Source organism: Ranitomeya imitator, chromosome 5 (assembly GCF_032444005.1).
Source record: "Ranitomeya imitator isolate aRanImi1 chromosome 5, aRanImi1.pri, whole genome shotgun sequence".
Classification (NCBI taxonomy): Eukaryota; Metazoa; Chordata; class Amphibia; order Anura; family Dendrobatidae; genus Ranitomeya; species Ranitomeya imitator.
In genome coordinates, this window is record NC_091286.1 from 33,027,251 (window position 1) to 33,039,600 (window position 12,350).

Sequence of the window (12,350 nt, forward strand, 5' to 3'; positions counted from 1 at the left end):
CCGCTCCATACAAGCGGCAGGTTCCGGTGCCAAGGATAGTATGGGAGAAGGACCTGCCATGTCGTCACGGTCATGTGACCGAACTACAAGGGGCCCTCGGAAGGTGAATATATGTTTATTTTTTATTTTTTAACCTGTGACATACGTGGCTGGGCAATATACTGCGTCGACAAGCATATTCTAGAATACCATATATATATTCTAGAATTCTATATATATAGAATATATATATATATTAGCTGAAGAGCCCGGCGTTGCCTGGGCATAGTAAATATCTGTGGTTAGTTATAGCACCTCACGTCTCTCATTTTCCCCATCACATCTCTCATTTTCTCCCTCACACCTCTCATTCCCCCCTAACACTTGTCATTTCGACCTCACATCTGTCATTTTCCGATCACTCCACTATTTTCCCTCACTCCTCTCATTTTGCACTCACACCTTTTCATTTTCACCTCACACCTCTCATTTTCACCTCAGTATATACATGTTTGTCATCTCCCTTATATATAGTATACACCTGTATGTCATCTCCTGTATATAGTATATACCTGTGTGTCATCTCCCCTGTATATAGTATATACCTGTATGTCATCTCCCCCTGTATATAGTATATACCTGTATGTCATCTCCTTCTGTATATAGTATATACCTGTATGTCATCTCCTCCTGTATATAGTATATATCTGTGTGTCATCTCCTCCTGTATATAGTATATACCTGTGTCTTCTCCCCTGTATATAGTATATATCTGTGTCATCTCCTCCTGTATATAGTATATACCTGTATGTCATCTCCTCCTGTATATAGTATATACGTGTCTTCTCCCCTGTATATAGTATATACCTGTGTGTCATCTCCCCTGTATATAGTATATACCTGTGTGTCATCTCCTCCTGTATTAGACCTCATTCACACATTGTTTACTCAGTATTTTTACCTCAGTATTTGTAAGCTAAATTGGCAGCCTGATAAATCCCCAGCCAACAGGAAGCCCTCCCCCTGGCAGTATATAGTAGCTCACACATACACATAATAGACGGGTCATGTGACTGACAGCTGCCGTATTTCCTATATGGTACATTTGTTGTAGTTTGTCTGCTTATTAATTAGATTTTTATTTTTGAAGGATAATACCAGACTTGTTTGTGTTTTAGGGCGAGTTTCGTTTGTCAAGTTGTGTGTATTGAGTTGCGTGTGGCGACATGCATGTAGCGACTTTTGTGAGATGAGTTTTGTGTGGCAACATGCGTGTAGCAACTTTTTGTGTCGAGTTGCATGTGACAGGTTAGTGCAGCAAGTTGTGTGCAGCAAGTTTTGCGCATGGCGAGTTTTATGTGTGGTGCCTTTTGAGTATGTGCAAGTTTTGTGTGAGGCAACTTTTGCATGTGTTGCAACTTTTGTGCATGTGGCAATTTTTGCGCGTGTGCAAGTTTTGCGTGTGGTGAGTTTTCCATGAGGTGAGTTTTGCACTTGTGGCGAGTTTTGCGTGAGCCTAGTTTTTGCATGTGGTGAGTTTTGCGCATGGCGAGTTTTGAGCGGCGACTTTTGTGTTTCGACTTTTATGTGGCGAGGTTGGTGTATGTGTGGTGAAATGTGTGCTGAGGGTAATATGTGTTCAAGCACGTGGTAGTGTGTGGCGCATTTTGTGTGTGTTCATATCCCCGTGTGTGGTGAGTATCTCATGTCGGGGTCCCACCTTAGCAACTGTCCGGTATATACTCTTTGGCGCCATCGCTCTCATTTTTTAAGTCCCCCTTGTTCACATCTGGCAGCTGTCAATTTGCCTCCAACACTTTTCCTTTCACTTTTCCCCATTATGTAGATAGGAGCAAAATTGTTTGGTGAATTGGAAAGCGCGGGGTTAAAATTTCACCTCACAACATAGCCTATGACGCTCTCGGGGTCCAGTCGTGTGACTGTGCAAAATTTTGTGGCTGTAGCTGCGACCCCTCCAACACTTTTCCTTTCACTTTTTTCCCCATTATGTAGATAGGGGCAAAATTGTTTGGTGAATTGGAACGCGGATGGCAGTCATCACTTTAGGTGCAGAGGAACCCACTAGAAAGCTGGGGAAATTATAATAAAGTTATTAGAGAGAAGTAGAAAGGTTCGGCCTACCCTGGTTCGGCGTCCAGTTCGGTCTTCCATGGCAGCCGGACCACCTCTGCATCAGCAATCCTATTCCCAGCATCCTGGGTGTCTCTGCCCCTTACCAGGTCTTTTCAGTGTCCTAAAATCTCCAGAGGCCTAGTCATTATGCCTCAAGTAACATCATGATGTGCCCAGGGCTGTGGAGTCTGTAAGCCAAACCTCCGACTCCGCTATTTCCATGGCTCTGACTCCACAGCCCTGGTTGTGCCACCCCCCCCCCCCCCCCTATCCCCATCCACCCACCAAAAAAAATAAATAAATAAATAAAAAAGCACCCAGATATTTGACCAGTGGTAAAAATCCCAGTCCCATTCAAGTTATTTGTATTTTCCGTGAATTTTTGTCTGTTGCAAGTAAAGCTTTCCACGGTCAGTCCACTCATGGAGCTGCTATTTTTCCTGAAGAGTTAATGCTCCTGGTGGAATTTCAGGGTTGTGTGTGTCATGACCACAGGTTGGATTATGCAGCAGAATGTGACCGATGAGGCATAGCCGGTGATCCCCCTCCTGACACTCGGCGCTCTCTAGTCACGGACTAGTCATGTACAGAGCTGTTTGTCCTTGTATGGGGCTCATACCTTGTGAAAACTGAAGCTGCGTACTCCAATGTGATGTGGGCTATTGTTCCCTGTTATCAGACCTCTTGACACGGAGCTTTTTATTAATTTTATTTTTTTTAAGTAGTCTTCTGTGACAGCTTTTGAGTGCAATATATGTACAATTTTAACACACAACCAAAAATCCCCTTGTAGCTTTAGCCTTTTCTGATTATACTCGATGGCGAACTGGCTCCGGAAAGCTCGACCACTCAGCAGCGCTCCCACGAAGCCGTCTACTGTTCAGTCCCATTTAGCTTTCGATATCACTACCGAGACCCCTTCATTTACTGAGAATTAAAACCTGAAATCTTGCAATTTTCACACTAGCTGCTATAATGTGTGCTAGACTCACACTTTCTGTTCTCTACAGAAGACTTCTCAGGCGTCTCATTATCATCACAGGCAGGATTCCAATGACCGGTACAGCTCACCACCTCCTCCTGTACAATGACTGGTAATGCCTCCTATATACTGTAGATAACACAGGATTCACCATAGGTGATATCACAGCTCACCTCCTCCTCCTGTACAATGACTGGTAATGCCTCCTATATACTGTAGATAACACAGGATTCACCATTCACAATAGGTGATATCACAGCTCACCTCCTCCTCCTGTACAATGACTGATAACACCTCTATATACAGTAGATAACACAGGATCCACCATTCACAATAGGTGATATCACAGCTCACCACCTCCTCCTGTACAATGACTGATAACCGCTCTATATACAGTAGATAACACAGGATCCACCATTCACAATAGGTGATATCACAGCTCTCCTCCTCCTCCTGTACAATGACTGATAACACCTCTATATACAGTAGATAACACAGGATCCAACATTTACAATAGCCGATATCACAGCTCACCTACCCTTCTCTTCCATTAGTGACTGGTAATAACACCGCATCCAGCATTCACAATAGGTGCTATTACAGCTCACCTCCTCCTGTACAATGACTTCTGCACAGATTAGAGCATGCTCAGATAACACTTCTATGCAAACAAACAGGGTCCGAGTTGGCCTCGTGCTGCTATTATCCATGTGAAGAAAAGGAAGTCTGAGTTTATTCTCTTTTTCATATTCTTTTTTTTTGGATTTTTTTTTTTTATTAATACATGTGTCGCTGTGTGGGAGCAGAATCCTGGATTGAGCTTTTCTATAAATAACGAGTCTTACGGATCGACTGTTCTCCAGATTGTCCATGGTTCCTGATTATTGTACGGTTATTCACTCTTTTTTTTTTTTTCCCTGTAAGTCTCTATAGCAACGGGAGTGAAGTGTTCTGACGTGGCTCATTTACAGACCATTCTTTATTTCTCCGCTTCGGCTCGTGCGTCGGTCATAAGCCGGTACTACGTCGTCTGTACGGCTGCCGGTGTGGAGTTTTTTGGTATTTTTTTGCTGTATGTTCACACCGTCTCTTTCGTGTCTTTGCAGGTATCGGACGCCTCTGTTGGATCGCACTGGGTATGGACAACTATGCCGACACTTGGAGGACAAAAGTAGTTTGTGGCGAAAGATTTAAAGCAAAAATAAAGTGAAGAGGGAGCTGCCCTTGGGGGGGCAAGCAACAAATCAACACAGTCCTCAGCCATGCCTTTCAAGATTAAGCTAAAGCGGACCAAGAGGTACAATGTCCTGAGCAAGAACTGTTTTGTGAGTCGCATTCGGCTGCTCAACTCCACTGAGATTGAGTGCACGCTCAACGTGGACAGCACCGGGCAGGATTGTCTGGACGCCGTGGCCCAAAGACTGGAGCTCGGTGAGGTAAGGGTGTCCATTGACTTATTTTATTTATTTTTATAAGGATTTTTTTTTAATGTTATCATTACTGTTACAGCATTCTCCTTCAAAAGCACTTGACTTTCTTTAACAGTATTTAAAGGGGATGTCACCATGTCAAAAGTGGCTACTTGTTGTTCCCTTGACATCCCCGCTCCTCCCCTAAGTATTACTGTTTTTTTTTTTCTTAAATCCGCCATACGGTTCCAGAGATAGGAGCCTTTATATTTAGTGCTAGCCTTTAAGTAGGCGTGGCTTACGGGATCCTCGGGGGCGTGGCTTTAGGCTCCTCTGTATAAGCAGAAATAAAATGCCCATATTTCTGGAACCGTGCGACGGATTTAAGAAAAACAAAAAAAACCTGAATACTCAAGGGAACAGTAGGATTAAAATAAGGACAAAACCTGGCCACTTATGTTGTCTTTTTAAATCCGCTCCCCATCCTGGCGCTGAAAGAGCAGGATATAGGATGAGGTGGTCACTGATTGTCTGTAGGGCAGTATTTAGAAAGGTCGTCTATACTTTTAAATTACAAAAACCTGACCGGCACATCCAAACATAGACTGAGTGTGAACAGGTGCTGAACCCAGAGTCGCCAACTCGTATCTAGTTAAATAAATAGGGCAGCACACTGCAGCGCCAAAACATGCAAACTTGAAAAAACGAAATTTGAACTGCATTACTGCACTAGAAACATGAAAAATGAGAGCTTTTAGCGCACAAAAATGGCCAATTTTATGTGTACCTCGTAGCCACGAGGTAGGTCAAGCGTAGGACCTCGTATAAGAGAGATGCCTTAACGTGGCTACGAGGTACACATAAAATTGGCCATTTTTGTGCGCTAAAAGCTCTCATTTTTCATGTTTCTAGTGCAGTAATGCAGTTCAAATTTCGTTTTTTCAAGTTTGCATGTTTTGGCGCTGCAGTGTGCTGCCTTATACTTTTAAATTAGACCCCCTTTTGGTACCCCAGTAGCCACCTCCCTGATGTAAAGGCCATGCAGCTCCTATGTAGTTCTATGTGTTTCCATAGTAACAGACTACAAACAATCCGATTGTGTCGTCTGATCGTACAGTCATACTCCCTTTTATTTTTCCCTCACTGCTTTACATTCAGTCCGTGAGCAAGAAGGGAACCGATGAAAAAGTTTATAACTTCGGGTCACACTGTTTTTCATCTGTCGCCCCCGGATACACATAGGTCTTAAAGGGAACCTGTCACCCTTTTTTTTCAGATTGAGATAAAAATACTGTTAAATAGGGCTGCGCTGTGTGTTACAATAGTGTGTGTAGTGTACCCTGATTCCCCACCTATGCTGTGAAATACATTACCAAAGTCGCCGTTTTCGCCTGTCAATCAGGCAGGTCAGGTGGGCGTGGTGACATCGCTGTTTCTTCCCCAGCTTTCCGTTGGTGGCGTAGTGGTGTGCGCATGTCCAAGTGCCGAATCCACTGCGCGCACGTGAAGAAACAGCGCGCGATCTGCGCTATTACCCTTGTCATCGGTGGGGGCGGCCATCTTCCTGGGGACGCGCGTGCGCAGATGGAGTGCTCTGCTGCACGGGGCTTCAGGAAAATGGCCGTGGGATGCCGCGCGTGCGCAGATGGAGATCGCGGCGGCCATTTTTCTGAAGCCGAGATGCAAACTCGGCTTTGGGAAAATGGCCGCCGCGATCTCTTCTGCGCACGCGCGGCATCTTACGGCCATTTTCCTGAAGCCCCGTGCAGCAGAGCACTCCATCTGCGCTCACGCGTCCCCAGGAAGATGGCCGCCCCCACCGATGACAGGGGGTAAGAGCGCAGATCGCGCGCTGTTTCTTCACGTGCGCGCAGTGGATTCGGCACTTGGACATGCGCACACCACTACGCCACCAACAGAAAGCTGGGGAAGAAACAGCGATGTCACCACGCCCACCCGACCTGACCAGCCTGATTGACAGGCGAAAACGGCGACTTTGGTAATGTATTTCACAGCATAGGTGGGGAATCAGGGTACACTACACACACTATAGTAACGCACAGCGCAGGCCCTATTTAACAGTATTTTTATCTCAATCTGAAAAAACGGGGTGACAGGTTCCCTTTAAAAGGAGCTGTGGACACAAAACGGTAGTGAATTTTTAATCAAGAGCTATTTTGAAGAGATTTCATTTTAAATTAATTAATAAAATATAAAAACTTAGTTTTAGCCTAAAAGACGTTCATGCCATATACTCCAGATGTGCCATAAATGTCTGAATATACAGAGTTCGCTGGAGCTGACTATGTCGGGAATGTCCCTTTAAGGCACGGAATAAACTCCTCCATGTTCTAAGGGAAGTAGGTGGTTTTGGCCGTTTATTTTGAGGTCCTGTAAATTAACAATGGGTTGGTAATCTATCATTTCGCGTCGCCTTTCCACCACCAACGCCACGCATTCTAGTCCGCTTCCTCCCTTCGAGTTGTGACCTGTAAAAATAGATCGGACAATGGCGAAAGGAGAAAAATTCCGCCGGGCGGCTCCTGAGTCTCAAATAGCACAAAAAACACAAACCGCTGCTCGTTCCCAGTTTTACATTATCTTCAGACCTGCTGTGACCTTTCTGGGGTGAGCACTTTGTATTTGGACTAAAGCACTTGGTGAAATTGGTACGTGAACTCTGCAGCACGCCCGTGTCTGCAGCACATAGTAACATCGGCGTTCCTGCAGCACAATAAGTTCCGATAATGCCGCTTACAGAATTCCCGTTGTGTAAATTCATCAGTGATTGTACGCCGTGTGAATGTGCCCTGACGGAGATGGTCACTTTGTTCTTCGAGTCTCCACGTTTACGTTTTTAAAGGGAATGTGTCCTCAGAAAATGACCTCTTGTTTATATCAGGTTTGTTTTGGGTGTTAGACAAAAATATAAAGAAAGTTTTTTTTTTTTTTTTATATTTTAAAATCTTACCGTAGCGGCCATTGGTTGTTTTTTTTTTTTTTTTTTTAAGAGTGACTTAGTTTCAGGAAATTCACATTTACATTAGCAGCAATCTGCAGTCTCCGACCCTATCTTTATTGTAGCACCTAATGAGCGTGTGTAAAGGTCATTGTGACATTAGAAGGAAGATGTAATCTGTGACATCACCAGTGATTGGTGGCTTCTGAGAATAAACTCAGACTTCCTTTTCTTCACATGGATAATAGCAGCACGAGGCCAACTCGAACCCTGTTTATTTGCATAGAAGTGTTATCTGAGCATGCTCTAATCTGTGCAGAAGTCATTGTACAGGAGGAGGTGAGCTGTAATAGCACCTATTGTGAATGCTGGATGCGGTGTTATTACCAGTCACTAATGGAAGAGAAGGGTAGGTGAGCTGTGATATCGGCTATTGTAAATGTTGGATCCTGTGTTATCTACTGTATATAGAGCTGTTATCAGTCATTGTACAGGAGGAGGTGAGCTGTGATATCACCTATTGTGAATGGTGGATCCTGTGTTATCTACTGTATATAGAGGTGTTATCAGTCATTGTACAGGAGGAGGTGAGCTGTGATAGCACCTATGGTGAATCCTGTGTTATCTACAGTATATAGGAGGCATTACCAGTCATTGTACAGGAGGAGGTGGTGAGCTGTGATATCACCTATTGTGAATGGTGGATCCTGTGTTATCTACTGTATATAGAGGTGTTATCAGTCATTGTACAGGAGGAGGAGGTGAGCTGTGACATCACCTATTGTGTATGGTGGATCCTGTGTTATCTACTGTATATAGAGGTGTTATCAGTTATTGTACAGGAGGAGGAGGTGAGCTGTGATATCGCCTATTGTGAATGGTGGATCCTGTGTTATCTACTGTATATAGAGGTGTTATCAGTCATTGTACAGGAGGAGGAGGTGAGCTGTGACATCACCAGTGATTTGTGGCTTCTGCATTATCTACTGTGTATAGAGGTGCTATTATTATTATTATTATTATTATTATACATTTTTATAGCGCCATTTATTCCATGGCACTTTACATGTGAATACGGGGCAAATATAGACAAATACATTAAACATGAGCAGATAACAAGGCACACGAGTACATAAGGAGGGAGGACCCTGCCCGCGAGGGCTCACAGTCTGCAGGGGGTGGGTGAGGATACACTAGGAGAGGGAAGAGCTGGCTGTGCGGCTGTTCAGTAGGTTGAGGATCACTACAGGCTGTAGGTGGACAGGTGGAGGAGGTGAGCTGTGACATCACCAGTGATTGGTGGCTTCTGCATTATCTACTGTGTATAGAGGTGCTATCAGTCATTATACAGGAGGAGGAGGTGAGCTGTGACATCACCAGTGATTGGTGGCTTCTGCATTATCTACCGTATATAGAGGTGTTATCAGTCATTGTACAGGAGGAGCCTGTCCCAGCTTTCTTCCCGTGTGGCCGGCTCCCTCTGTGCCTTTTCATGTTGGGCCGCTGGGGTAACCCGCCATTCACTTTTGATGTCATCTTTCTAGCGTTTGTTCATCTGGCTACTTTATACTTCTACAGGCGACGAACCACACGTCCCATCTTGCTCTTCAGCTGCCCCTGCCGGCTATCCAGTAATCTGCTTTTACTACCAAGCTCAGTCCTGCTATTCCTTACCTTCAACTCTGCTACTAACACCCAGTGACCAACTCGGCTCTGCTATTCCTAGGGCCATCTGCAACCTTAAGGGCTCATTCAGACGTCTGTGGATCTCTGTCCTGTCACGGACCACAATTGCCCTCTTGTCTACTGACCTGAGTGTCACAGCCTCGTAGAAAGATCTAAGCTGCCGTGCTCTGCTCAGGATAATGGCAGGCAGTCCGTACAGTATGGTCTGTGAGATCCACGGACGTCTGCTTTTACCAGATTACTATCTTGTCTCGGCTATTCTTGGTACGGTCTGCTCATTTTCCTGTTCCTATGTTACCACACTCCTGCCACTAACTAGGTTTGCCTACATCTCCCTGCTGTTCCTATGATGTCTCCTAATTTGGCTCTGCTGCATCTAGAACTTCTAAATCCGCTGATCCATCTGCTGCTCTCCGTATCCAGCTCTTGTGATCCTTCCTGTTCCATATGTCATCCAGGAAGTCCAGCTCTACTTCATCATCACCCCCCATATGTGCGGCTCATCCAGACCTATGGCTTGCCAATGAGCCCACAAAAACACAATGAAACACAAAACACTTGTACTTTTTACACCATTACACTTTTACGTAGACCCTACGTGTGTACAGAAAAAAAATACATGAGCATGCTCTAATCTGTGCAAAGGCTACTGTGCAGGGGAAAGGGGGAGGAGGTGAGCTGTGATATCACCTATTGTGAATGCTGGAGCATGAGTCATCTACTGTATATAGAGGTGTCATCAGTGATTGTACAGGAGGAGGAGGTGAGCTGTGATATCACCTATTGTGAATGCTGGAGCATAAGTCATCTACTGTATATAGAGGTGCTATCAGTCATTGTACAGGAGGTGGAGGTGAGCTGTGACATCACCTATTGTAAATGGTGGATCCTGTTATCTACTGTATATAGAGGTGTTATCAGTCATTGTACAGGAGGAGGAGGTGAGCTGTGACCTCTATTGCGATTGAGTCTTGTGTTTTCTACAGTATATAGAAGTTTTACCTTAATTGCCAACCTGTCTTTGATAATGGATAGAGATGTGTGTATGTTATTAATTGCAATTTTTTTCCCAATAATATGTGGAAAAAATTGTAAATACACTTAACATAAGAACTATCTGAAATTCTCTGCTGACCTATTCATTTAAGAGTGTGGAGGTGCCCATGATTGACCACCACTTTATTTTCTTCTATGGAACTGACATTTTGCCATCTCTGTCCCATAGCAGTTAATGGAGCGGTGGTCACACATGCGCGCTACTGCTCAGTCCATGCATGATTATTGGCATAATGGTCCCAAATTTGCCAGGACTGTTCCGATTTCTTTTTGCATGTAATTCTGGAAAACTATGAGCCCCTCTGGTGATCCCCGGTCAAGTAACGAGCCCCTTTTAACAACCCAAAATTGGATGAATTTTACATGGCACTGTCACTTTAAGAATATTTACCAGCTTGTAATAAGCAGATATTTTCCATTATGTCGCGGCAATTACTGAAGTCAGGACCGCGGGATGGGAAGCGGTTAGCAAGGAGTAGCCTCCCGTGTCCCACACTCTAGGATTTCATTACCAGAAGCGCCGATCAGCTGCCACGTGATCATTACTGGGACCGCTCTCACAATCCTGCACTGATTACGTGCCAACGCCAGGACCCTATACATGCACGATGAGGGGGTCTAAAAAACTATCATTAAGGGGGGAAAAAATCTGCAATCAGTAGCCAAGAAAATCCGGATGATGTATCCCTGTGTCCTGGGAACGTAGAAACACATTTGACAACTCCTGTTAGTTAGTTGTGTTTTTTTTTTTTTTGCCCCAAATTTATGATTTTTTTCCAAATTCCAAAAATTGTTCATTTATTTTTCTTCTTCTTTTTTTTTGTTCATTTGCTTCTTAAATGTAAAATTAAGCAACTTTTCAAATCCTTTAATTTAACTTTTTTTTGCCATTTTGCCGCTGCTGTTAATCTTCCTTAACAAGCAAAAAAAAAAAAAATTAATAAAAAGATACAAAATCATAACTCATGGCTCTGACGGCTCTTTCTGCTCTTCTCTACCTTTTTCTCAGTGTTAGAGACAGCAGTTTTAAGAGGAGAGGAGTCATACAGAGATCTCAAGTGTGGGAAGGGTAGAAAGCATCTACAGTCTCAGGGAGGGCAGAGAGAAACCTGATATAGAGAAGGTGGAAATAAATACAGGATAGAACCAGTGTTATGTGGGGCAGCATAACTAGCGGCCTCCTGCTCTTGAGACGTCTTGAGAAGTATTCTGTCTTGTGTATGGATTTATATGGAATTGCTTTTTTCTTTCTTTCTCTAGACTTGTTATTTCGGACTCTGGTTCGTTGCAAAGTCTCACCAAGCGCGATGGGTGGAGCTGGAGAAATCGCTGAAGAAGCAACTGGACAAGTTTTCCATCGAGCCCCTGCTATATTTTGCCGTCATGTTTTATGTGCCCAGCATGTCCTTTCTGAACCAGAGCAACCCCAGGTGAGTGTCCATTTACTTTTTTTTTTTTTTTTAAAGGGCCGGATGCCATTCACATGTAATGGGAAATCTTCTAGACTGAAATGTTTACGCTTCTTCTGTAGCACAACATTTGTAAAATCTGGTGAATTACCGTTAAACGTCCATAACATTTCATGGTGTCATCATTCATTCTGTGCTCGTGACTTGTCTCTCGTGTCATCTGACATTTTGTTATGTTCCACATAGTAAATGTGCGTGAATGACTCCGGGCATGAGACCTCCATAAGTCAGTCATATGGGGAGAATATTGGGCCCCTCCATATTGCACGCCCGATGTATACACTTTGGATGAAGCTGCGCTTTTCAACGCAATCCAATGTGTAGTGTCCGCTGCCGGGTACCGCAGAACAGTTACTAATCAAAAGGGATCAGAGCCCCAGTGATCTCTCATTGATGAGCAACGGGACTTCTCAGAAGATCCACTGTAGGTGGAAACCAATGCTGGTTAGCTGCCGAATCTCTAGTTCCTCTATACTCTCTGTTATCAACCAGGGGAGAGGCTGACCGTACTGCTGCTCAAACAACGACGTTCAAGATGGAAGAAGCTCATCTTGTAACCAGAATAGACAATATTTCTGCTTGTAGCGACCGTTCTCGGACCCCTCCCAGCATTGACCTTGATGGATTCTTCTTTAGACCTTGAGATATTTTATATTTTTTTTCATTTGCCGCATTCT

The 12,350-nt window shown here is 44.1% G+C and overlaps 1 protein-coding gene across 2 annotated transcripts in view; it reads left to right on the forward strand.

Moving 5' to 3' along the window:
- PTPN14 (protein tyrosine phosphatase non-receptor type 14) overlaps nt 1-12,350 on the forward strand; it is a 100,583-nt gene that overhangs the window by 29,211 nt on the left and 59,022 nt on the right. Inside the window, exons 2-3 of one of the 2 annotated variants that reach the window (XM_069768504.1) lie at nt 4,201-4,530; nt 11,465-11,634. In XM_069768504.1, the coding sequence (XP_069624605.1) occupies nt 4,357-4,530; nt 11,465-11,634 (344 nt within the window). In that variant the 5' untranslated portion in view covers nt 4,201-4,356. Of the gene's footprint in view, nt 1-4,200; nt 4,531-11,464; nt 11,635-12,350 lie in introns of those variants that run through there. The other variant, XM_069768503.1, reaches the window with a different exon arrangement.